We start from the raw sequence: 27,992 nt of genomic DNA, 5'->3' as shown, positions 1-27,992 counted from the left end.
AGACTGAAATCAATTCTGTGTGGGAGGATTCAGCTATACAGAGAGATCTGTACCGTGCAAGCCCATAAAAATCGCCCCCCTCCCTCAATGTGGAGGGAGATATGCACAGCTTTCCCCCACCCCCTCCAGTTATGAATTGCACAAACTGGGTTTTGGAATAAACAAAAACAAGTTTATTAACTACAAAAGGTAAATTTTAAGTGATTATAAGGTATAGCAAACAGAACAAAGCGGATTACTGAGCAAATATAACAAAATACACAACCTAAACTTAATTCACTAAAGAAACGGGTTACAAATAGCAATTTCTCACCCTAAATGTTGTTTCAGGCAAGTTGCAGGATTTCTGCAGCTTAGAGTTCCAGTTATTTCTCTTCACAGGCTAGACCCCTGGCTTAGCCTGGACTCAGCCCTTACCTTTCCCCAGCTTAGTTCCTTTGTTTCTTCAGGTGCTTTCAGCAGTCTTCCTTCTTAGGCAGGGACGGAGTGGAGAAGAGATGGCCACCTTGATTGACTCCCTTCCCAGCTTTAAATAGGATGTACATGTGGCGAGAGCCTTTTGTTTCCCAGTTTGATCCCCATCCACCTTCAGTGGAAAAGTACCAGCTCAAGATGGTGTCCTGTATCAAGTGACACGATCACACGACCTTGCAGTGTCAAAGCAACCATGAGACAACGTTTATTTGTAATGTCCACAGGAAGGAACTCCAGGAATATGGGAGCACCTTCAAAGACCCATTCCATTGTCTTTCCTAATGGCCCATTTAGGCTGACTGCCTATTGTCTGGGGGGGTTCCCCAAGTACATATACAGTTGTAATTGTTACATAGTCAATATTCCTAACTCCAGATACAGAACTGATACATGCATACAGATTGGATTACCACATTCAGCAAATCATAACCTTTCCAATGATACCTCACATGACCCATCTTACATAAAACATATCTTAGCTATGCCATATTCATACTCTAACAACATTTTATGAATAATATGCAGTGGAGCAGCACAGGTACAATATTAATATTCTAATGATTAATTTTAGAATTATATGGTAAAAATGAGAAAGTCAGCCATTTTTCAGGAATAGCATGCTGTGATACTTTTGTATTTTTGTGTCTGATTTCATAAGCAGGTAGTTTTTAAGTGAGATAAAACTTGGTAGTATGCAAGACAAATCAGGGTTCTGAAAGGGGTATTGTAGTCTGGAAAGGTTCAATTGCAATGTAACTGAAAGTACCTAAGAAAGAAAAATATGACTTGTCATGTTGTTGACAGGTCTCTAAAATTGTGGATGTCTTGATTGTGGAATTAGGAGGTAGAACTAAGGGAACTACCTCTGGGTTCCATGTGTCAATGAAAGCTTTAACTGATATCGCTCTATTCAAATGGTTTCAGTAGGATTATTTATGTAACTTGCTCTCTTAGGATGCTAATGTGGTAACATATAACATGTATTTTTCATATATGTTTGCAAGTGGAGGAAGAGATTGGGGTAGGGGGGAGGAGAATCTCTAGAGCTTACCTCAATTTGCTAACACATGTTAAAAATACACTACCTTGTCATCAGTAGAATTTTACCTTGTGTTAGTTGTAAATGTACAATGCTCAAGATAAGAACACACTTTGTTTCCTAGCAAAGACTCAGACAACTTTCACCACATTTGGAAATGATTCCCTCCTTTGTTGAAGGACTGCATCCCACTTTAATGACTATCTCCTTAAGATGCCTGAGATTTTGTGAATTCACGCTGCAGATGCCACCGAACTTAAATGACAGAGCCATGAAATCCAGCTCTTTCATTTACATTCTGAGATTGTTACAGTGTTAGTGAAGGCAGAATAGGACCCTAAAGGTATTTTGTGTTGTTGCTTCAGTTATGGAACTATGTGGGTAAAAGACTTGAATTTGACAGCAACAGAAGAAAGAGACTATTGCATGCATGCCTTCAATCAGCTTTGTATTAGATCCTTAAAAGGAAAATTATGTGAAAGATGGAAAGAAAACAACAAATGAAGCAAGATCCCTATTTCAATATAATTTGGAGAAAATAACTGATTTGGGTTGGTCATGTTGCCAGGATAGATGACTCAAGACTTCCAAACAAGAAATGGAAACCAGAAGGATGCTTTAAGCCTGAAAGAAGAACAAATTGAGAAGATATGATTGACTGTAATGTTTCAAAATCAACTATTCCAAAGATGAGTTTGGGCTGTTGCCCAGAATACAATTGAATGGTGATGTTCATTTAGATCCTTAATGCTGAAACAAAATAAAACACTGTAGTCATGTTTCTGTTAGACATTTACTTGTTAATTCTTTCCAATTTTCCCAAATTTGGGATCTTATGTCACTTCCTCTCTCTTCTACTACATGTTGCAATGATTGTTGCTGCTGCTCTATAATTTTTATGAATACCAGTTTTCTGATGAAGGACTGCATCTAAGGCCTTGTCTACATTAGAGTTTTGTCAACAAAAGTTATGACACTTTAATTAAACCGCAGTTGTCGAGGTATGCTCCTTGTGTCAACAGTGTGCATCCACACTAGCAGCTCTTGCATTGACACAGAGAGCAGTGCACTGTGGGTAGCTATCCCCCTGTCCAACTGGCTGCAAGATGCTTTGGGAAGGTTTGCAATGCCTCATGGGGCAAGTATAGTGTCACATGATGCAGGTTTCTCAATCGATCATTCCATGGGCATCCTACTAAATTGGCAGCTGTTTTTCAACTGAAGTGGGGAGGGGGGAGAGTGTGTGACAGGGAGTGTGTCTGTGTGGTGGGCAGAGACAGAGACAGAAGTGTGTGTGGGGAAGTGTGTGTGAGATTGTGTGGCGGGGGAGTGTATATGTGAGAGAGCCAAAGTGTGTGTTGGGGAACTGTATAGGTTGGGGGAGAGTGTGTTGGCATGCTGTCTCTTTAAGTTCAAACAGAAACCTGAGCAACCAATCCTGAGGCATGGGGAGGGCGACAACCCCACCATATCAGCCCTCGCCTCCCTCCCTGGCTCTGCACAGTACAGTTATCCCCCCCGTCACTCTCCCACACAGCAGCAGCCTGCTTGCTGCTGTGTTCCTAGTGCAGGGGAGAGCAGGAGAATTCCATGTTAATGATTTGCTCTTTGCTGCTAGAGCTGATCGGCATGCTCGTCTGTCAGAACTTCCCGGAGCTCTGAAAAGGGAGGAGTGCAGCTGAGTTCAAAACAGTGAGCAGAGCAGTCACAGCAGGCATTGTGGGATACTGGAGGAGGCTAGCTACATCGACATAACTAATGGCAGCATCTACACCGGCTCTTTGTCACTTTAACTTTGCTGCAAAAAGCTCTATGCCTCTTGTCGAGGTGGTTTTATTTTGTCAGCAAAACAGCAGAGTTTGTAAAAGTAGCTTTGTAGCTGCATACACTTCCATTGTTTTGTTAGCAAAAGCCTGCCTTTTGCTAACAAAACTATGTAGTGTAGACAAGACCTAAATGATACTATAATGATAATGGTTCGTGTCACTATTCAACAGGTGACTTTGAAGAATGTCACACATCATGTGTAAGTGGTCTGATACAGTGTTTTTGATCAACCAAAAGAAGAAAAGGGATAAAAAAGAAAATCCTAGCATCCAAATGTATATATAGGGTTTTGCTGGCCTTAGAAACACCCCATATTTCCATGATCATCACACTAGTGCCTTGAATTTTTATGACTAGAGAGATAGTTGCCTCTACAAAGGTTTTACATAACTATATCTTTTAAGTGTATTGCTTATAAAGCATTGCGTTGAAAATGTGTCCTATTTCTTTACCCTCTTCTCAGGCACACGCGTTTCTAAGACCGACTGTATATTATGCAAAACCCTTCCAGCCGACTATAGCCCAGCAAGGGTTGACATGTGATTCTCTCTCTTCCAGTTCCTCCTTCTCTTATTTCCTTAATCTCACTAACTCCACCACTCCTGCCATTCACTCTCATTATGTTTTTACCCCACAATATATAAGTAAAAAAATTGTGCCAGTCCTTACCATGTTCATTTACTTGGATACCTTATAGCCATCCCCAACCCTTAATCTATTCATGTGTCTTTAAATGGTAAACATTATGGGACAGGAATGGTCTCTTCCTCTGTTAGTACAGAACTCAACACAGCTGAGCTCTACATAAAATTGCTTGTTTCATAGCAGAACATTGTTTTCCTGACCTTGTACCAGACCATGCCCTCCCAAAAGAGGGAAGCAGGGTGGAAGGTAACTAATCCCTTCCTCTCACAGCATTTCTTCCAGATTTGTTTTTATCAAGGTGGAGAGTGTAAACTGATGGGCTATTGCACCAGGATAGGAAAAACCCAATGCTGCTCCTGAGTTCATTTCAGGCCCTTGCCTCAGAGAACAATTTATTGTTCAAACACAAGAAGACTCATGAGTAACCCAAAAACAAAGCAATTCCCATGACCAGTGCAGACTCCAGTCCCCAAAGGTTTTTCCCTCCAGATGGAAATTGTACCTTTTTTCTTATATCCCCTTGTGGGTCATGTGAGAGGCAGGTAACTCTTAATGCTTTCCTCTGGCATTTTATTCTGTCACAGTGAGATTTACCCTTATGGAAGAAACAAGTTGGAATCTGGCTGTGCGTCCCTTGAGAGCTGTAGGAATCATAGGGCCAGGACCCAGATGTGGGTGCCTTGCAGCTTCCATTGGATCCCGGACACTGCCGCTCCAATGGAGCATCCTCAGTTGGGAAAAGTTTTGTTTTCTTGTGAAATTTTTTACCATTGCTAAGGGGATAAATGCATTTCCCTTCAACTCTACTTCAATGTCCTCCTCACTCAAATTCCCCACGCGATTATCCCTAGGCCTACAAAGAGCAAGGGAATGTGATGGGATTTATCTATAAAAAGGTATAACTGTAGATATGTGATAATAGGAAACTAGTTCATAGAAGGAGCACCATCTTCTGGCACATAAGAATATGTAACATTGTTCATAAGTTTTTAAGACCAATAAAGTTGTTGTTGTCCATTGCAAATGGCTACCTGATTACACAGTTCTTAACAAAGAGGGCCTAGGCAGAGATGGCATCCTCCCTTCTCTATGGTGGAGGCAGATCTGGGAATGGATCTGTGGAGCACTCTCTCTCCTTTAGTGCTGTATCTTCACACTGTACTGGAAAACCATAAAGTCTGTGCTGGTGAATGAATTTTAATTATAAACATATTTAAAATATTTTAGTATAAACTGAAAACTCATGTATTAAAACCAGTAAGAACAACAATATTTATATGGGTATATGTAGCTGTAACAGAGCCCACTTGGGCTTACAGTGAGGTTTGAACCTGTCTTCAGCATGAAGGACAAAATTCAGCAAGGTACTTAAGCATGTGCTTAATTTCAAGCATGTGAATAGTACCAGGGAAAGCAATGGGACTAACAACATGCTTTAAATTATGAATGTGTATAAGTGTCTTGCTAAATTGGGGACAAAACCCAGAAACCTCTATCACTTAAACTGGGACTAAGTCCCAAACCTAGCTGTACAATTAATTAACCTCGTATGGGGACCAGCCACTAGGTGGGGACAAAGATCCATATTAAGAGAGTTACATTATATCATCCAAACGAATTTTCAAGAGGAAAAACTTGCATTCAGTCAATTCTATATGACTAGGTAACTTGGTTATGCTTTTTTGAAGTAGATACAAATTTTATCTTTAAAATTAAGTTGTCAAATAAAACATCCTTTGTACACTTCAATGAACATTTAGAACCAAATTTTAAAAGGGGTCTTAATCCAGCCTCTGAACAGGTGCCTGCAGTTTTTTGTGTGCAACTTTCTGAATATGCTTTTTGCACCTCATATCCACATTTTGGCCCTAACTTTTCTAGTTTCATCATTACTGTGGAAAGAAGGGGGAGCTAAGAAGTTCAGAAAGAATGATTAAACTAAAGTGATTGTTTTTCGTTATCAAGAAGTTTCCTCTTTTCTTTTAAACAGGTTTCTAATCTGTACAGGCTGTGTGGATTGCATTTTTATTTACCCATTGCTGCTTCTGGTGGCTTCTGTTTGTATAGTGGAAATGGTAGCGTGTTAGTTACATAATAAGAAAACAGAGCTTCACTATTCACAGTGAGGGTTCTTCTGAATAATTGGGAATGCTCCGAGATTAGTTGCTTTATTCTGAAATGAAAATAGAACTCCCTGTTGGCTAATGCTGTTTCATACATGTGTAAAAAAATATTGTTTTTTTGTTTCTCCAATAGATTGTTTGGTTTCTACAAAGGCATACTCCCTCCTATCATGGCCGAAACACCCAAAAGGGCAGTGAAGGTAAAGCACTATATTTCCTCCTTTTAAAAATAAGTGTTACAGTAACTAACATTGGTAACAGTAAAATGCCCTATTTGTCCTTCACCAAAGAAATATGCTGATTGATGCTAGAATTAAGACATGATCCTCTAGTCTTTACTTAGAAAAAACTCTTACTGATGACAGAATGGAAATTTTGCCTGATTAAGGACTGAAGCATCAACCTCTTAATTACTAAGTATATAGTTAAGCAAGATGCATGACAAATTATGACTTTAAAGTAGTATTTTTTTCCAATATGTTTTGTTTTTTATAGATGTTTTACTTCATTATGAATCCTCTGCAATATGCAGATAAACTAATCCTAGGAATATACATGGGTATGAATGCAAACATAAAGGAAACTCTTCAAAGTAAACATTTATTAAGCATTATGTCAGTGAAGTTCAAGTGCCCTCTTCCTGCTGTTTTCCTATACTCTGAGGACAATCACTCAAAAAAAACAAGCCCTCCTGTACCCTTCTGTGTATTACAGTCAACCATATTAATAGACACAAATCCCAATCCTGCAAACAGTTATTATACCCTTTAGCTCTGTTACAGTAGAAATAAATGAATATTGGCCTGTCAAATTGTCTTCACTATTAAATGATAACTTTATTTGTTCTGATATGCTTAGGGTGACCAGTTGGGATGAAGAAAATATCAGGACAGTTGTGGGAGGGGGGGAGTCCAACCAGCAGAGCAAAAAAACCCCTAAAATCAGACTGCTGCCGATGGAGCAAAAAAAAACCTGAAGTGCTTAATATCGGGACAAATTGCATCCCGACCAAACATCAGTTGGGACGCAGGACAAACACCTAAATATCGGGGCAGTCCTGATTTTATCAGGACGTCTGGTCACTGTGGATATGCTTCCCTCATTCTCTGCATTGATTTTTACAACTTTACTTTTATTAGCAAAGAATCCTGTGCCCCCTTTGTCATAAACAGATAGTTAAGGGTTAATGTCTCTTTTACCTGTAAAGGGTTACGAAGCTCAGTGAACCTGACTGACACCTGACCAGAGGACCAATAGGGGGACAAGATACTTTCAAATCTCGGTGGAGGGAAGTCTTTGTTTATGCTAAGGTCCAGATTGGGGGCTTAACATGAAACTCCCCCCAAGCTTATACCCAGCTTGGTTCTGATCTCGCTGCCACCAACCAGGAATCAGTGCCTGGTACACTGAAGCCCCCCAAAATCATCCCTGGGGGACCCCCCAAGACCCAGAACCCCTGGGTCTCCTATCTCAAACGGGAAAACAAGTTCCTCCTCTTGTTCTCGTTATCTGAATCCCCAGCTTCTCTGGGTGAGCCTGGGCGATGCGTACTTAATCTGAATTACAACCAAAGAGGGCAATCAACTCTCCCTATAGTGCGATGCATGTCAAACTAGTAAAGCTAATATAAAGAGATTTTCTCACCCCCTTTCTGTTAAGCCTAACCAGCAGAAAAGACCAAAATTCAACCAGATTTAAAAAGAAAGATTCATAAAAAGAAAGAAATCAATAAGAATAACACCCATCGCACTAAACGATTCAATTCAGCTTCTGCTTATAAGAATTTAGAATACACAGCGATTCAAAAATACTAGTTTAACAGTCCCACAATTAACCCACTTAAATACAAACCAAAGCATTACAGCCTATGCTTGGTTCCTTGTATCACACTTGATAGTACCATATAGAGAAGCAGTTGATTAGCAGAAAAGCTGTTTCTACCAAGCCGGGAGAAAACAAAAGACTCTGAGCATTCCTTCCCTCCAGACTTTAAAAAAATCCATTCTCTGATGGTCCTCTGGTCGTCCTTGATTCCCCGGACCTTACAGTAAAAGAAATTAACCCTTACTCGATCTACTTATGACAGGAGCAAGCTTTGCGGTGAATAACCCCTTCAGATGCATGTGGGAAATTCAGGGCAGTGTATATTATATTGCAAGCAAGCTAGAGATAACAAGTGTTCAATCATGGGAGGTGTGAGCCTGTTCAGGCAGTTGAGGTGAAAAACCAAGGGAGAGAAACTGTTTGTCAGTTGAGAAGCATTCACCAGCTTTGTGTTAATCCTGAGCTGATGGTATATCAGATGAACTGAGTCATATTCTCTCTGAAGTCTGGTCTTGAGTTTTTTTGCTGCAAAGGCCCCTAAGACTGCTATAGTGCCCCAGGAAGGTTAAGTGTTCGCTACAGTTTTGTATATTGCCATTCCTAAACTGAAGGTCCGTTTATCCTTCTGTAGAGACTGTCTCACGTTTGGCCGATTAATAGCACGAGGGCATGCTGGTACATATATGTGCGTATATTACATTGGTGACATGCAGTAATGAACTGGTTATGGGTGTTGCTGAATCGGTTAGGTTGTGATGGTTGCGGTGTCATGATGTGCGAGAAGTGGCTCGAGGGGGACGGTTTGTGCATGATTGGTTCCTGACTAGAGTTAGTCGCTATGGTGCGGTGTGCAGTTACTGTAGAATAGCTTAGGTGTAAGGTTCCTGGGCGAGACTAGCCTGCACCCCGCCATTGAAAAGGTGGGATCATCGCCAGGATGGTTGTGATCCGATGATGCTTGAGAGTTTTAGCGGGGCTGTATGATGATGCACCATGGAGTCCTGTTGTTTCTTTCTTGGGTTTGTCTTGCAGTCGAGAGGCGTTCGGTACACGTCTGGCTTCTGTTAACTGTTCTTATTTCCTCTGCGGTATTGTATTGTGAGAATTTGTAGGAGATTTATGTGTGTTGGCCTTTCGTCGAGGTTGAGCCGATGCAGTTTGTACCTCAGTGCTTGGCTGTAGACAATGGATCATGTGATGTGCCCGGGATGGAAGCTGGAGGCATGAAGGTAGGCATAGTGGTCTGTAGGTTTTCGGTATAGGGTGGTGTTAATGTGACCATCACTTATTTGCACCGTGGTGTCTAGGAAGTGGACCTCCCGTGTAGATTGGTCCAGGCTGGGGTTGATGGTGGGGTGGAGCCTGTTGAAATCGTGGTGGAATTTTTCCAGAGTCTCCTTCCCATGGGTCCAGATGCAAAACGTCTGTTAGTCTATAAGGTGCCACAGGATTCTTTGCTGCTTTTACAGGTCCAGACTAACACGGCTACCCCTCTGATACTTTTATTAGGATGACTTCAAACCTTTCACCACATAATTGTGGAATTTTCTGCATTAATATGTTTGGGTTCTTCAGTTGAATGTGTACATGTGGGAGGACTTCCTGTGCATAATATTGTTCATTGGATTTTCTCTCTTCTTTGTTTTGTTTTCTCCAAAGGCTCCAGATCAATCTGGGCCTTAGCCTGCCATCAGTCATTATGCAATATTCCCATTCACTTATGTAGGTATTATGCGTGTGTAAAATGATAGAATGTAGCCCCGTCACATAATCCTAAAGATCTCTTGGTAGTGTCCTGCTGTTATCAACTTTGTGGATAGAAATGAGACAGTCACTGTCTCTTAAAATTATTGAATATAACTAAGAAAAACTATGGTTGTATTTAATTTGGAGCTGCAGTACAGAGTCTAAGGTTGAAATTTTGAAACCCTCCTAATGACTTGGATCATGTGCCTTTTTTTCTTTACATCAGCTTGATAAAAGGTGATAAAGTCAGTCTGATGGTTGCTTCTGAGCACAGGTATATAATTAGTAAAAGAGTAGTTTAGGCATTGGGTTATATTCCAGTACTGCCAACCCCAATCATTCAAAAGTCATGAGTCAGACCGGGCCCAAATGATGAGATTGTCTTAAAAATCATTACAAGTTAAAGAATAATGAATGTGAGGATCTCTCTGCCCTCTGTTTTTTTTAGCTGTTTTCTACATACTTTCGTTAGTCATGAGAGCTAAAACATACACCTTTTTGTTTTTGCTAAATGAAGGCTGAGATGCTCACATAATAACATGATTCCTGGTGCTGAGGCTTTAAGAAAAACACAAAATATTACAAGAATCTCAGTAAAATTGCAAGAATTGGCAATGCCGAGATCCTTGGCTTCCCTTAAGTTCCTTTGCATGGCTCCTGTGCATAAAAGGATCTAAAGGATCTAAAGCTGCCTTCATGCCGCAGCAGTATTCCACAGAGGGGGCATTTCAGTGGCAGGAGCGGGCAGGATAGGAATGCAATGTGCTCCAGATATCCTGGCTGATGGAGCACTTCCTGCAAGCTGTTACTAGACAGCACAAGTTATAGCATCCTGCTTAGAGCTCTGTGAAACCCATGGCCATTGGGCTAAAAAGAATCTAAGTATATTCAAAATTCCTTTGGCTTTTCTTAAATATGAGCATGAAACACCAAGGAAGATCACTGTTTTTTTAGATTCTCCTTCCCTTCTTCAGTAGCCCCCACTCACTCTAACAGGCCTCAGGTTACATTCTTCCCATTCAGGTATGCTGGATTGTGAAACTGTTGGTGATCTGGACCACAACGTCCATGCAAAAGACTTTGAGGCTTGAGCAGTAACTAGGGAAACTCCAGCTTTTCTCTTTCACCATCAATGAGGGAGCCTCAACAGGGGGAAGGGCACTTTCTGGTTTCTGGCAGTCTGGTTTCTGGTTTGGTGGTGAATATTTTTCACAGCTCCAATTGTACAGGAAGGGTGACTTCAATTATGAAACTACTGCACTGTTTAAAGATCACCAAGATAAACAAACAAGGCAGAGTTCCTGCTGAGAAGAAATGTAGCATTGTCCACATAGAATAATGTGTTAGCTGGATACGTGTATTTGCATGTAAAAATAAAGCCATTAAAACCAAGGTGTTCTGATGCGATAGTTTACTTTAAAGCTAGGTGTCAGAGACCTGGGTTCACCTTTGAAGAGATTTGATTCTTTGTCTGTCTTTTTCATCTCTTTCTCTCCATCTCTCTTTTTTTCCTTTCTAAAAAGAAAGCTGGTATTTCTGAAGGATGAAAACTTTATAACCCTGAGTTAGCTTGGGCTTGCAGAACAGAAATCAGTGGTGCCAGTACAATGGTTAACAGATGAACTTCTTGGGCAAATGTATATTGTGCATCTGTTCCCAAACATCTTGTTTCAAGTATATTTTTACCTTAAAGTTATTGAGACATATGGCAAGTACTTTGGCTTTTTTCTGTGTAATGTGGATTTAAGTGTATCTTTGCCAGATGGGCAGTATTAGTTATTGTTAGATGTATGAATGCATATATTTTAAATGCACATTTCTTTGGATTTTGTGAGGATAGCTATTAACTTAACATAATTGTATAGTAAAATAAATGACATCACTCAGTGTTATTAAAGGCACTTCAGATGCTCATCCTCTTCAATGTTTGGGGATATAAAAGCTTGTCTATCTAGTTTGAGCCTTTTGACAAAATTATTCACACACAGAGTCATTTTGTTATGTCCAACTAAATTTTATATTAAGTTTTTACCGGCATTGATTATTTTTCTTTTAAAAAAAACAACCCTATTCACATAATGTGAAACAGAGTGACTATTAAGTAGTTCTTTTATTTAGGACTTTAGGAAGGTATCAGTACTTTAAGGTAAAAAAAATTTAAGACCAAAACATTTCTAGGTAGTATATTTCTTCTCTTTTTATGGCCATTTCACAGATTTGGGAGACTATGAAAAATATTAAGGAATAGCAGAAATTCTATGAAAGGTGGGAAGGGTAGCACTCTACAGAAAGACATTGGAGAGAGAATAAAGCAACTTTACAACAATAAGAAATTAATTTAATTCAGTATCATAATGGACCCTGCTGTACTTACAAGTAAAATTGACTTTGGAAATTATGGCATACTGTATGAGAGATGTATTTCATGGTTATTTAACTGAGCAATAAAGATAGTTATAGGTTTATGCCTAACACTTTTATCTTGTTTGATTATTGACAGACCTATTGCATTGATCTTAAATATATTTGCACTAACTATGTGCTGTAGATTGCTGTTAAGTCAATACAGTGTCTGGAAAGCAATTACATTCTAGGAGCTGAATTCTCCTGCTGGGGTATATGAGTCATTCCTGCTGAATACAGAGGAAGCTGTTTGTATCCTGTGGCTGGAGTATCAGGCTCTAAGATTTCACAGATTTAACAGTGTGTGACACCGAGAGATCCCGGTCATCGTTGGGCGGGATTGAACCTGGGGTCTCTAGAGCTTAGTGAATGAGCCTCTACTACATGAGCTAAAAGTCAACTGGCTATTAGCTAAGGCTGTAGAACAGACTCATTAATCTCTAAGTGGTCTTAGTGCCACTAGAAGGGACAGAACATCACACCCAGGAGATGTGTAGATTACATTTGCATCATAGATATGTAATATGCATTTTCTTCTAGCTTTAAGTTTAGCATTGTTACGTTAGCCCATACATGTCCGGTCCTTTGTTGTACCTGACGTGGTTCTAGTAACTTTTCTAGAAATTGAAAAACAGATCTGGTTCAGAAAACACTACCAAATTTGCTGCAGCACAGGACCCTGAATCATGGAAGTCCCCACCTCACCAGGAACAAGTTGAAATGCCAGTGTGGTATTTACTACTCATGCTCCAGTGACGTGTTGTAGAGTAGGAGCTGTTTTATATGCAGAGCTCTGTGATAAACTAAGTCCCTGGAGAATCAGGCTCTCTCCTTTGGCTAGGGCACATTAAAGGTCAATCACCTCCTTGTGTTTAACAGGAAAAGTCCATTCCCTGTGTCTCTCAAGAAACATACATCCGTTCTGGACTCATTTCCCATTGCTTCCCTTGACAGGGCAGAACAGTTTGGCTGCAAGTGAAGGGGCAGGAGAAGATTCCATACAGAATCTTGGCCATGTGGTTGTAATCCAACTGAATAGCTGTCCAAGAGATACCATGTTGGCTTGAATCAGCTTCATAAAAATAATGGAATGCTAGGGCACATTCAGCACTGGAGCAGGAACATTGGGCAGCAGTCCACAAGATAAGAGGTTGTTGGTTACTCAATTTTGAGAGGTGGGTAGGTGGTAACTTTTGCCCCATGTTTCTGATAAATGTTCAGAAAGTCCCAGAATACATCTGTGGTAAAGCCCTGAGAAACTCCATTTTTCATTGCTTTGTTTTTTCCCCCAGTACTGAAAGCCTTATGTCAAAGTCACCATCCTTTGACAGAGAAGTACTAGACACTTGTCTGATATTTATGGGAGACTCAAGTCTGGTGAGCTTTATAGTCCTTCTAAGTCTTGCATATTCTTATCTCTCTCAAAAATATAAAACCATGAAACTTATATGGAATATTACATGTAATATTTTTAGGTTCTGCCTGAAACTTGGACCCCCCTCCTGCCCTCTCTATCCCCGAATGTTCTCTCCTGTCCTAGCTTATCATTCTGGCAGGAGTTTACAGTTCTTAAAGTAGTTACTTTGGATGGCATCAATAGCAGTGATCATGAGATGGTTGAGTTCAGGATCCTGACAAAAGGAAAGCAGCAGAATACGGACCCTGGACTTCAGAAAAGTAGAGTTTAACTCCCTCAGGGAACTGATGAGCAGGATCCCCTGGGAGGTTAATATGAGGGGGAAAGGAGTCCAGGAGAGCTGGCTGTATTTTAAAGAAGGCTTATTGAGGGTGCAGGAACAAACCATCCCGATGTGCGGAAAGAATAGCAAATATGGCAGGCAACCACCTTGGCTTAACAGAGAAATCTTCGGTGAGCTTAAGCACAAAAAGGAAGCTTACAAGAAGTAGAAACTTGGACAGATGACTAGGAAGGAGTATAAAAATATTGCTCAGGCATGCAGGGGTGTAATCAGGAAGGCCAAAACACAACTGGAGTTACAGCTAGCAAGGGATGTGAAAGGTAACAAGAAGGGTTTCTACAGGTATGTTAGCAACAAGAAGTAGTTCAGGGAAAGTGCGGGACCCTTACTGAATGGGGGAGAAAACCTAGTAAGAAATGATGTGGAAAAAGCTGAAGTACTCAATGCTTTTTTTGCCTCGGTCTTCACAGACAAGGTCAGCTCCCAGACTGCTGCACTGGGCAGCACAGTATGAGGAGGAGGTGAGCAGCCCTCATTGGTGAAAGAACAGGTTAAGGACTATTTAGAAAAGCTGGACATGCACGAATCCATGGGGCCAGATTCAATGCATCAGAGGGTGCTGAGGGAGTTGATGTGAGTGTAGAGCCATTGGCCATTATCTTTGAAAACTCATGGCAATCAAGGGAGGTCCTGGACGATTAGAAAAAGGCAAATATAGTGCCCATCTTTAAAAAAGGGAAGAAGGAGAATCCAGGGAACTACAGACTGGTCAGCCTCACCTCAGTCCCTGGAAAAATCATGAAACCATTTTGAAGCACTTGGAGGAGAGGAAGGTGATCAGGAACAGTCAACATGAATTAACCACCAACCTGACCAACCTGACTACCTTTTGTGATGAGATAACTGGCTCTGTGGATATGGGGGAAATGGTGGACGTGAGATATCTTGACTTTAGCAAAGCTTTTCATAGAATCATAGAATTGGAAAGGACCTTGAAAGTTCATCTAGTCCCCTGCACTCAAGGCAGGACTAAGTATTATTTAGACCATCCCTGTCAGGTGTTTGTCCACCCTGCTCTTAAAAATCTCCAATGATAGAGATTCCACCACCTTCCTAGGCAATTTATTCCAGTACTTAACCACTCTGACATTTAGGAAGTTTTTCTTCATGTTCAACCTAAACCGTCCTTGCTGCAATTTAAGCCCATTGCCTCTTGTCCTATCCTCAAAGGTTAAAAAGAACATTTTTTCTCCCTCCTCCTTGTAACAACGTTTTCTGTACTGAAAACTGTTAGCATCCCCTCTCAGTCTCTCTTTCCAACACACAAATCACATTTCAATCTCCTCTAGGTCAGTGTTCTATACTTTAACCATTTTGTCTTTTCTCTGGACTTCCCCAGTTTCCCACTTCTGAAATGTGATGCAGAACAGACACAAACTCAGTTAGGCCTAATCAGCTGTGGGTAGAGCGAATTCCTCTCGGTCTTGCTTCAAACTCCTGCTAATACATCCCAAGAGGTGGGTTTTTTTTTGTTTGGGTTTTGCATCGACAGCATTAACACGTTGATTCAATTTAGCTGTGATCCACTATGACTCCTAATCCTTTCCACATACCCTTCCTAGGCATACCCATTTTGATGGTGTCAGCTGAATTCTTCCTTCTAAGTGGAATACGTTCTTCATTCTCATTAAGAATTTCATCTATGTACTTCAACCCATTTCTCCATTGGTCCAATCCATTTTGAATTTAAGCCTGTTCAAAAAAGCACTGAACCCCTCCCAGTTGGTACACCCACAAATCTTTAAGAAGTGTACTTTCTCATGCTCATATCTATATCATGATGACGATATTAACAGAACTGGCCCAGAACCGGTCCTGCGACCGCCACTTGGTTTGTCCCTCAAAATGACTGTGAACCACTGATAATGACCTCTGGAAATCGATTTTCACAGTTAGCACCACCTTCTAGTACCTCCAGCTAGATTGTGTTTCCCTAGTTTGTTAGAGAAGGTCCAGCGACATAGTTCAAAGCTTTACTAAAGTGAAGATATCACAATCCTACCACTTTTGATACGTCTCAGCACATATTCTTGCCAGCAAGGCAAAAAATTATGGCATTGGATGAATAGACTATAAGGTGGGCTAGAAGCTGCTAGATGTCAGGCTCCACAAGCATCAATGCTTGATGTCTAGTTGGCACCAGTATCAAGCAGAGTGCTCCAGGGCTGTCCTGAGCGGTTTTTGTCAACATCTTCATTAATGATCTGGTGAATGGATGGATGCACCTCAGCAATTGCAGTGACACTCAAGCTGGGGAAGGGTAGACTACTCGGAGGGTAGGGATAGTCCAGAGTGACCTAAGAAATTGGAGGATGGAATTAATAAAAATCGATGAGGTTCAACAAGGACAAGTGCGGAGTCCTGCACTTAGGCCACAAGAATCCATGCACTGCTACAGGCTGGGAACCAAAAGGAAGCACAGTTTCGCAAAAAGAACTGGATAAGTGGAGTGAGAATTGAATTATCAACGTGTGCCCTTGTTGCCAAGAGGGCTAATGGCATATTGGGCTGCATTAGTAGGAACATTTCCAGCAGACGAAGGGAAGTGATTATTCCCTTCTATTCAGCACTGGTGAGGCCTCATCTGGAGTACTGCATCCAATCCCTCCCTTCCCCCCCCCCTTTCTCCCCCTTCCCCAAAAGGATGTGGACAAATTGTAGAGCGTCCAGCAGAGGGAAACAAAAATGATTAGGGGATTGGGGCACATGACTTATGAGGAGAGACTGAGGGAATTGGGCTTATTTAGTCTGCAGAAGAGAAGAGTGAGGAGGGGATTTGATAGCAGCCTTTAACTACCTGAAGGGAGGTTCCAAAGAGGATGGGTCTAGGCCAAGGCCAGTGCAAGGAAGTTTCATGCCCTAGGTGAAATTTCCACCTTGCGCCACCCCTCCCCCAGCTAACCCCTCCCCCTCCTGCGGCAGCTAACCATGTCCTCCTTCACCAGAGGAGCCCCCTTGTGGCAGCTAACCCAGCCTCCCACCCGGGGAGCCTGCCGCCCTCCCACCCGTGAAGCCCCTCCCCCCACGACAGCTAACCCCGCCTGGGAAGCCCGCCCCAGCTCACCTCAGCTCCGCCTCCTCTGCTGAGTACGCCGGCACCGCTCTAATTCTCCTCCCCTCCCAGGCTTGCAGTGCTGATTGGAGAACACTTAGAGCAGGGGCTGTGTGCTCAGTGGAGGAGGCAGAGTGGAGGTGATCTGGGGCAGGAAGCGGTTCCCCTGTGCGCCCCATGTTACTGTGGGCAGCCCTCCCCATGCCACTCCTGCCCCAGCTCACCTCCACTCCTCCTCCTCGCCTGAGCAGGCTTTTAGGCGCCCTCAATCACTAGGTGCCCTAGGCAGCCTCCTAGTTTGCCTAGTGGTTGCACCGGCCCTGGGCTAGGCTGTTCTCAGTGGTGGCAGATGATAGAACAAGGAGCAATGGTCTCAAGTTGCAGTGGGAGAGGTATAGGTTGGCTACTAGGAAAAACTATTTCACTAGATGGGTGGTGAAGCACTGGAATGGGTTACCTAGGGAGGTGGTGGAATCTCCATCCTTAGAGGTTTTTAAGGCCTGACTTGACAAAGTTCCTGGATGGAAGGATTTAGTTGGGGTTGGTCCTGCTTTGAGCAGGGGTCTCAACTAGATGATCTCCTGAGATCTCTTCCAACCAGGGCCGGCTTTAGACCAATTCGCCCGATTCCCCGGAATTGGGCCCCATGCCTAAGAGGGCCCTGTGCCAGGGCCCCATGCCTTAGGCGCCTTTTTAATTATTTTTTTTACTCACCCGGTGGCGGTCCACTCCGGGGTCTTCGGCATTTCGGTGGCGGGGGCTCCGCTCTGGGGGTCTTCGGTGGTCCCTGCTGCCAAAGTGCTGCCAAAGCCCCGGACTGCCACTGGGTATTCGAATTGGGCCCCGTACTTCTTAAAGCTGGCCCTGCTTCCAACACTAATCTTCTATGATTCTATGAAACATTATTTCAGCAGTATATTTGCAAATGTAACAATATGGGGAAATTTAGATGATTTGGAACTTTCTGAATTTACACCCAAGAAGTTGGGAACTGTGGCTGAAATCCGTCTCCATTAAAGTCAATGGGAACTTTGTCAATGACTTCAGTGGGGTCAGGGTTTCTCCCTGTGTATTCTTCTTCCAAGAACAAGGCCCTCCAGTTGTTCTGTCTTTGAATCTGAGAACACTGAACAGTTGATGTGCTGAAACAACCAAGGAAAGTTTTAGGAGGCAATGGCTATTACTCAGTCCTGGATGGCTCGTTACATGGAGGTGCAGGAAAAACGTAATTTCCCATCTCTCCCCTCAAGTTACAATACAAAAGGGCACTGATTGTGAAACTGATCCTCAGAGGAGTTGCAGACGCTCAGCTTTTCTGAGGACCAGCCCGTTAAGCAAAAGTAGACAGTTCTGTGTGAGACTTATTTTTAAAGCCAGGTAGAAATTGAAAGAAAAATATCAGTTCATGGTGGAAGGCTACAGAAAAATACACAACTTCCATTCTGCAATTCTATCTATTTGCATCTCTCTGATGAGAAGTGTACTAATATCAGACAAAAATGGAAAGTGTGGTTAATTTATTACAAAAAAGATTACGTTCGCTATTCTATAACTTACATAAAAATGTCTGAAAATGAGCTGTTAGAGCAAAGGTTAGTAAATTGAAAGCAAGAACTATGTATTGGAAATCTTCTCTTGTGTACAATAGCTCATTGTCTTTATTTCCATTTGTGTTAACATTATTCCTTATTTCCTAATGAAACCATTTGAAGGGCCTGATTCTCCACTACCTTGTAGCGTAGGTAGTCATTTACACTTGTGCAAAGTGTGTGCAATGGTAGTGCTCTGCACTCTCTCTTTCCACAGGTGTATATGACTACAGAGGGTATGAGACAGTGGCGAATCAGGCCTTCATTGTCTCTTTTTTTCAAAATCAGATAAATAACTTATAATAAAATCTTCTAAACAATGCTGAGTTTTAAATGTATTTGTATTTAATTTATAGTTTTTCACCTTTGAACAATACAAGAAATTACTAGGACATGCTTCACTGTCACCAGGATTGGTAAGTGTAAATACATAATTAGGGTTTTTGTTCAATTATGGAAATATTGGATGTATCTCTGCCCCTCCCCAAAAGTAAAAGGACCAAGATACTTAGTGTGATGCCAGAGAGAAATACAACAGAAAATACATGCCAGGTATCTGAGCTGCAGATAACAGATATGGTGTGGCCTTGGAAAACATGGGAAGAGTCCAAAAGCTAATGTATAATGTGTAATATCCTGGAAACATCAATAAGTTACCACAGTAAATACATTTCAGTTGCAGCTGGTCAAAAAAGGAAAAACTCATTTCGTAAAAAAAAATTCAAAGTTTAAAATTTTCAAGTTTCAAAGTTTTCATTTTGAAGTGGTCAAAATGTTTATTTTTAGATATTTTGGGAAATATATTTATTAAAGGCACCATTGAAAATGGTATTGAAACGGTTATTGACATGTTTTGTTTATCAAAACCCAGCTTTTCATTAAATGAAAATCTTCCTAACCTTTCAATAACTTTTTTTGGTTAAAAAAAAAATGTCAACAGCTATTTTTATATAATTTTCTATAATATTTTCAATAACAAATGTGAAAAGGGGCACAATTCTGTTTTCTGGGAAAAATAAAGAATGTCAACTATTCTTATTTTTTAAAAAAAGGCTATTTTTAATAGAGTTTTTGTCTGAAAAAATGTCAACCAGATTTCATTTCAATGTTTCTACTTTTAATCTCTTGCCTCCTGTCTACTCCCTTTTTTTTAAAAATATTGGCATGCATAAAACACCTCACACTTTGTAGAGACACCTGTGTTCTGTTTATAATAATCCACGTATCTGAGTTTTAAGCAAGACTAAAAAAATGTGAATTACTTGGAAAAGGGTATGTAATAAATAATAAAATCCTGAACATCTGGATTATAGATTTTGTGGTCAGGTGAGTTTGGGCTTAGAGCCTAGTTTGGGCTCTTTTTACAATTTTGGTTCCTGGGATGGAAGTTTGTAATAGACAAAGAAAATATCTGATCACTTGTCTTGTAAGAATATGTACCTGTATTAGACTATACTGTGCCTACCAAAGGGTGTAAAATAGAGAGGAAACCTTTAGTTTATCATTACCCCAGGTACTGTCTGTGTGACACAACATGCTGCTGTCCTTCTCATGCAGGACGGAAAACTCTTCAAATGAAACTTCCTCCTCTTAAGTACTCCATTGATGCTATGATTGTTTATAGTCCCCTCATATTGTCAGGAGACTCCCTCTTTCTTAATGTGCAATGGAGAAGCTGTCATTTGCATCCCTGGCAAGTGGAAAGAGCAGGTTTCAGATTTTTTGGTGTATTGCCACCCTTTCCCAAGAACAGCATGCTGAAAACTAGTGAACATACAGCATGTGTTCTTAACAAACAGCAGCTTTGATTGGTATAGCAGCTGTACTGGGCAACAAACATCCCAATAATTTTTTTAATGAATAATGCCGCTTTCATTATATTGCTATCATTTTCAGTTACACTTAGAGCTCTCTTGTGGCTTAAATGCTATAGCCATGGCGGGGAGTGAGGGACAAGGATCTTAGAGGTTTTCTGTGTACCTCGAGGCTGAGGCAGGCAGAATACCTCCAGGTCTTCTGGCGGAGCTCATGTCAAGGAAGCATGTCCCTTTGAAAGGGAGAAACAAGTGTTTCCACCTTCTTCCTCTTGGGTTCAGACCGACAACTGATAATGAAGGAGTGGGACCATGCTCCCATCCCATGAAGGGAATATAGTCCTACCAGCAGCACAGCCAGTATTCCAGGTGCAGAATGGCTGGGATTGAGACTGCCCCTGTATAAGTGAACAAAGAGTTAAACGCTCCTGGCACCTTCTCCCTTCTTGAACACTCATTCAGAGTCTGGCCCCATGTGAGCTGAATGGAATGTTTTCCTGACTATTGCTTTCCTCCCACCATGGTTCTTTTCCTGTTTCAGACAGTATACTCCATATACTATGCAGTGGCTTTAAGGTGGTAGAGGAGCAGGTTGATCCTTATAAGTGGCTGGCACTGGAGACTAAAACAGAGAAACAAACAGCCCAAGATTAATTATTTTGAGTTTTCTTAACTGCTCTGAATATTTAGCTATTATTTATCTTCACTTATGTATCATAGATCATTAGGTTTGGAAGGGACCTCAGGAGATCATCTAGTCCAACCCCCTGCTCAAAGCAAGATCAATCCCTAAATGGTCCCTCAAGGATTGAACTCACAACCCTGGGTTTAGCAGGCCAATGCTCAAACCACTGAGCTATCCCATTATGAACAAAGTAAACCATTTTTATCCTTCTAAATATAGCGTATTCTACCTGAGTGCAAAGCACAGGCCTCACTCAGGGCCATACTGTACCATTGATTTTTGAGCAGATGGGGTGAATTCACCCCAGTGAAGGGGGCCAGCACCAGCCCTCTGCACCACTTAAGTCCCACTTAAATCTTCTCAGGATTGAAATTTACCCATGGAGAATTTTCCTCCTAAGTGGGCATTCTGCTTGAGTAAGTGCTTCACAGTTTAGCCCGGAATATTCATTACTTTTACTATATTTTAAGCGCAATTGATTTAATGCTGAATACACAGAAGTTTTTTTAAGTATTACATAGTTGCATCTATATTTTAAAAAACCAAAATTATTATTCATTGCGTTCAAACTCCACCCAAATATAACATGGGAGTATTATAGTATTTTTCCATGTCTGCATCCTAAATCAGTAACACAGCTTTCCTTCCAGCTAGAGAGAATTTGTTGTTGATAGGACTTCGACGTTTTATTTTGAATGTTTGGAATGTGGTTTTGGTTTTTGTAATTTCTTCTTCATGAACTGTCAACATCTAATCAAGGGCTAAAGCTGTTTAGTAATGGTATACTGCTGCTTTAGTGTAGATCTCTCCATTTTCATCATATCATTCAGCTTCATCATGTGATGTATGGGACATTTTACCACAGTGCACATGAAAACTTGATCTTTAAGTATTGATTGATTTAATTTCCCTAGACGTTTGCAGTTGCTGGTCTGGGATCTGGATTAACAGAAGCGGTTGTGGTTAACCCTTTTGAAGTAGTAAAGGTTAGCTTACAGGCAAATCGGAATGCTTTCACAGAGGTATGGTAACTGTTCCATTCTTTTTTCAAAACTTTGTTAAATATAAGAAATACTTTAAAGTTAATTTTAATATTTAATCAGAATCTCTATGCTTATTGTAGAAAACTTTCTCTGAGGCTGTTTGAATGAAATAATGATATTCCCCCTAAGCAATGCTGCTTTAACAAAGATGGAATAGGAAACTTTGCTGACAAAAATATATATATATATCTACACAGGGAAAGTCCTTACTTGCGCATTAGGAGCCAGATGCTTTACTTCTCTTTGCGATGCTCTTACAACACTCATATGAGATATGAAAATACTGTTATCACCATTTTACAGATGGGTAACTGGAGCATAGAAAGAGGTTAAGTGACTTACCTAAGGTTACACAGAAAGTGTGACAGAGCAGGGATTTGAACCTATGTCTCCTGTAGCCTAGATTAACACGCTAACCACTGGACCCTCCTTCCTCTCTGGTTAATAGGACCACAGAGAATACTGTAGGGAAAGTAAACCGATTAGGGAGCTGGAAAGGTGATCCATGAGACGATCTTTCTTTCTCTCATTCTCTCTTATGACATGGTGAGTAATATGAAAAAATTGTGAACCAGTATTATAATCTGTCAGTTCCGTGAACGAAAAATCAGACCTCCTTTATACCTCTGCAGATACAATTGGCCTGCCTCAATACAAACTTTTACTTTTGAGTATAAATGTATTAAAACCACATTGTGAGCAAACTAGTTCCAGCAGCACTAAATGGGAACACAACATCCTCTCCACACACAAATTCCAGAGACTTTATTCTCCCTCACAGGGTTTTTAATCCACCTCCCTGCTTTTTTTTTTTTTGCAGTGAGTTATAATTAATTATTTCCCCCACATGAAACCTAGATCCTCTACGCTTTTCTCGTCTGATCTTTAAGAAAAAAAAAAATCAGTGATATTCTGCATTGCAATTGTTCTAGAAAATCAGAGCTCTTTGAGTTTAAAAAAAGGAATCAAAATACTCTTATGCTTAATGAAAATGCTACCACCACCCTTATTGCAGTACTATGGTTATGTCATAGTCATTCATGTAAAATTTTCAAAAGCACCTAAGTGAGATCTAATTGAGCATTTAGGGACCTAATTCCCATTGAAAATCAAATAAGTTTTTATTTGTCCTATGGGAAAAAAAAAAGTCAATGGGACTGAGTCACTTAGGTACTTTGTAAATTTTACTAACATTTTATGTAACTAAAAATATAATGCCAGATATTCCACTGGTGTCAATTGGCTGAACTCTATGGACTTCAATAGAGCTGTGTTGATTTCTACCAACTGAGAATCTGTCCCATTCCTGCTTAAATATGCTAAAGAATATTCTAAGCTAAAGGAGATGTCAGAAATACAAGACATTATATTTTTTCTTTTAAAAAATCCCAAGTTACCAAAATTCAGACTTACTTCCTCACGAGTAGCATGTGCTTGTTACTGCCTTCTATGGGTATGTCTACGCTACGAAATTAGGTCGATTTTATAGAAGTCGATTTTTTAGAAATCGATTTGATACAGTCGATTGTGTGTGCCCCCACTAAGCACATTAAGTTGGCGGTGTGCATCCACAGTACTGAGGCTAGCGTCGACTTTCAGAGCGTTGCACTCTGGTAGCTATCCCACAGTTCCTGCAGTCTCCGCCCCCCATTGGAATTCTGGGTTGAGCTCCCAATGCCTGATGGGGCAAAAACATTGTCACGGGTGGTTCTGGGTTCATGTCGTCAGGCCCCCTTCCCTCCGTGAAAGCAACAGCAAAAAATCGTTTCTCAGCTTTTTTCCTGGGTTACCCATGCAGACAACATACTATGGCAACCGTGGAACCTGCTCAGCTCACTGTCACCATATGTCTCCTGGGTGCTGCTGGCAGATGTGGTACTGCAGTGCTACACAGCAGGATCCCCTTGCCTTGCTTTGCAGACGGCAGATGGTACAATATGACAGCTAGCCGTCATCATTGTCCCGTGGGTGCTCCTGGCTGACTTTGGTTAGGTTGGTCGGGGGTGCCTGGGCAGACATGGGTGCTCCTGGACTGCCTCAGTGAGGTTGGCTGGGGGCGCCTGGACAAAAATGGGAATGACTCCAGGTCATTCTCTTCTTTAAAGTTCATCTAATGGAGATTCAGTCCTGCCTGGAATATCATGCCTGCTGGAGGCTTCTGCCTCAGGCTGCTCTCCCAGTTGGCAGCACCATAGGCTGAGCAAGTGCAGAATGGTGGTAGAATGTGCCTTTGGACATTTAAAAGCTTGCTGGCACAGTTACTGACTTGGTTAGACCTCAGCGAAACCAATATTCCCATTGTTATTACTGCTTGGTGTGTGCTCCACAATATCTGTGAGAGTAAGGGGGAGATGTTTATAGTGGGGTGGGAGGTTGAAACAAATAGCCTGGCCGCTGATTATGCGCAGCCAGACACCAGGGCGGTTAGAATTGCACAGCAAGGCATGCTGTGTATCAGAGAAGCTTTGAAAACCAGTTTCATGACTGGCCAAGCTACGCTGTGAAAGTTCTGTTTGTTTCTCCTTGATGACCCCCGCTCCCGACCTTGGTTCACTCTACTTCCCTGTAAACCAACCACCCTCCCCTCCCACCTTCAATCTCCACTTGCAGAGGCAATAAAGTCATTGTTTCAAATTCATGCATTCTTTATTAATTTGTCACACAAATGGGGGATAACTGCCAAGGTAGCCTGGGAGGGGTAGGGGAGGAGGGAAGCACATGGGTGGGGTAGTTGTAGGGGCATCCCCTAGAATGCCATGCAGCTCATCATAGAAGCGACATGTCTGGGGCTTTGACCTGGAGCAGCCGTTTGCCTCTCTGGTTCTTTGATAGGCTTCATGCAGCACTGCTGCGGGTCCCTGTTATAACCTCTGTCCTTCATACCCTTGGAGATTTTTTGAAATATTCCGGTATTTCGTCTTTTGGAACGGAGTTCGGATAGCACAGATTCATCTCCCTATACAGCGATCAGATGCAGTACTTCCCATTTGGTCCATTCTAGAGCTCTTTTGCAATTCTGGGACTCCATGGTCACCTGTGCTGATCAGCTCGCTATGCTGGCCAAACAGGAAATGAAATTCAAAAGTTTGCGGGGCTTTTCCTGTGTACCTGGCCAGTGCATCTGAGTTGGGAGTGCTTTCCAGAGCGGTTATAATGGAGCACTCTGGGATAGGTCCTGGAGGCCAATACTGTCGAATTGCGTCCACACTACCCCAAATTCCCACATCAGGGAAGAGTACAGAAATCAATTTTAAGAGCCCTTTAAGTTGACAAAAATGGCTTTGTCGTGTGGATGAGTGAGGGTTAAATCGATCTAAGGCTTCTAAATTCGACCTAAACTTGTATTGTAGACCAGGGCATATGATGCATCCTCACCCTGTAACAATGCAGTGTTTTTCTAAAAGGATTAAGCAGTGTCTGCACTTATCCCATTGTGTAGTTCATGCCATGTGATGAAACTTACTGCAATTTACATGTTATGTTGGCTGTTACCTTTAAATAAGAAATACAGCCTATTTCAAGGAGCAAGAGAGACTGCACACCAATAGTGTGCTGACCATTGGATTGTTCTGTGATATCTGAGCATCTTTCTAGGGTAGATTGGTTTAAAGAGGAAGACCCCCAGATTTGACACAACAGCACTCTGACATCATGGAATTCCCCTAATAAAAACACTGCAGTGGGTATTTATCAATGGCCAAATCCTAGCAGCCGTACCACCTTGGATCTTTTTCAGGTTTCAAAAGCTAACCAAGGCCAGACCAGTGTTTTGCCAAGGAAAATCATCTGCTGCCCAAACTGGCATCAGGTGTTCAGCAGCTGGTATCCCTTCCCCTCTGCATTATTAGTAAATCAATAATCCAGCTTAATGCCAGTGGGCACTGTATTGTTGAAGTTGCCTTCTTTAGCAGAGACTTGAAACTGAGTTCATGACTGCTGGTTATCTTTAAAGATCCAATCCTAATTTTTCCAAGAGCAAAGACATTAATCCTAGTGTACTGATCAAATTCTAGTTTGAATATCTGCATTCAGTGTATAAGCGGCAAAGAGTTCTGTGGCACTTTATGGACTAACAAACATATTGGAACATGAGCTTTCGTGGGTGAATACCCACTTCGTCAGATGCATCCGACAAAGTGGGTATTCACCTACGAAAGCTCATGCTCCAATACGTTTGTTAGTCTGTAAGGTGCCACGGAACTCTTTGTTGCTTTTACAGATCCAGACTAACACAGCTACCCCTCTGATATCATTCAGTGTGTAGATGCTCATCTACAGTAAAGAGCTTTGATATCTTTGCGTGTAGCTGGAAAAGTAAATCATGATCATAAAATAGGGTTTGTTTGTTTTTTATTTCTATAGACAGAGATGGATAGCAGAGCATCAGCAGGTCAATATTAGTTACTAAATATGCAAAGGACAAATGAACCTAAATAGTACAAGAAAAGAAAACTTGGCTGTAACCTAAATAAGCAGTAACCTGTTGTGTTGGATATAATTGGGATCATTTGGCTGATGATGTTGATCTGCCAGAGTGATATTTTCAGATGGAAGCCCATTAAACAAATAAGTATATTGAAATCAGCAGTGTTTACAGAGTTCTAGTCAAAATTGTTCTACATTTTCCTGTTTAAGCATCCTAGTGGAAGTAATGTTTTGCCTTTCTAATTAAATATTTGGTTATACAAAGGTGGCATTATGTTTTAGTGAAAACCAAGGACAAGTCAGCAAACAGGCTTTTTCAATGACCTTTTTAATACATGTAACTTAAAGCAAAGAGCTAAAATGTCATTGCTGATCTGTGAAAGTAATTCACTGTACCAAATCTAGTACAGCACATTTGGGAACATGGGACTTGCCATGTGGCATCAAATGTGCATCTATTCTGATGGCCTGTCAAACAGCAGCCAGTACTAGATACCTCAAAGGAAGGTGCTAGAATCTTTGTAATGAATGGATAATTAGGTAATAACCTGCCCATAGAAGAAATGTCTTCTTAGTGGTTGTCTTATGCCCTGAAGTAAGAGGGTTTCTATCCCTAGTGGCCAGACTTTTCAGAACAGGATATCTTAAATGAGATTCCTAAATCTAGATTAGGGAATTTAAATAAGTGGCCTGATTTTCAAAATCCAACAGCTCCCAATAGAGTAAAGTATTTCATTAGAGAGGCAAACCATGATTTCCATTAGGACGTGTAAGCAGGAAAAAGGAGAACCATTTTGACTAGATCTCAAACACTAATTTCAATATACTTCTAATAAATATAGACCAAGATTTTCAAAATTATTTGCCTAAAGTTAGGCTCTTAAATTCGTACTGAGGCATTTTCAAATATACTTTGTATGTGGCTTTTCATCTACTGCAACCTTAGCAACACAGCGTCTCTGCTGATAACAGCATTGCCAACCGTACACATTCAAAAATTATGAGTTGGACAACAAAAATTCATGAGATTGGTGAAGGATCATGAGATTTGAAAACATATGAATTTTTCTTCACCTGCTGGTTTCTGAGCCCTTAGGACACATTTGGGTCATGGTTTCAAGCTTTTCTCTGAAATCATGAGGGTTAGAACCCTTTTTTTTAATGGAAGTTGTGATTCTAACATAACCTCAAGATTCCAGGGGCTGGGGCTTTAAGAAAACCCACCAAATATTTTGAGACTCATGATAAAATCACTAGAGTAGGTAACACGTTGATAGTTGTCTGGTTTGAAATGAGGCTTTGTGGATAATTTACTACACTGTTTGTAAAGATGAGTTCTTCTTTCTTTTGTTTTACATGTGCAGCAACCGTCAACCTTTGTCCAAGCACGACGAATTATTACAACTGAGGGCTTAGGATTCCGTGGACTCAACAAAGGCCTCACTGCAACATTGGGCCGCCATGGAGTTTTTAATATGGTTTACTTTGGATTCTACTTCAACGTCAAAAACGTTATTCCAGTCAATGAGGTAAGTGCTTTGTA

General features: G+C 41.1%; 1 protein-coding gene across 5 annotated transcripts in view; it reads left to right on the top strand.

Annotated features, from left to right (window-relative positions):
- The window catches only part of SLC25A21 (solute carrier family 25 member 21), a 387,007-nt gene that overhangs the window by 344,445 nt on the left and 14,570 nt on the right, over positions 1 to 27,992 (top strand). For 3 of the 5 annotated variants that reach the window (XM_032789978.2, XM_075065532.1, XM_032789980.2), the window contains 4 exons: positions 6,242 to 6,308; positions 18,839 to 18,898; positions 21,896 to 22,003; positions 27,814 to 27,978. In XM_032789978.2, coding sequence (XP_032645869.1) covers positions 6,242 to 6,308; positions 18,839 to 18,898; positions 21,896 to 22,003; positions 27,814 to 27,978 — 400 coding nt within the window. The remainder of the gene's footprint in view (positions 1 to 6,241; positions 6,309 to 18,838; positions 18,899 to 21,895; positions 22,004 to 27,813; positions 27,979 to 27,992) is intronic. The other 2 variants (XM_032789983.2, XM_032789984.2) reach the window with 2 other exon arrangements.

Source organism: Chelonoidis abingdonii, chromosome 4 (genome assembly GCF_003597395.2).
Source record: "Chelonoidis abingdonii isolate Lonesome George chromosome 4, CheloAbing_2.0, whole genome shotgun sequence".
NCBI classification, from domain to species: Eukaryota; Metazoa; Chordata; order Testudines; family Testudinidae; genus Chelonoidis; species Chelonoidis abingdonii.
The sequence above is the reverse complement of the archived record's forward strand: the minus strand, read 5'-3'. Positions and strand labels throughout refer to the sequence as shown.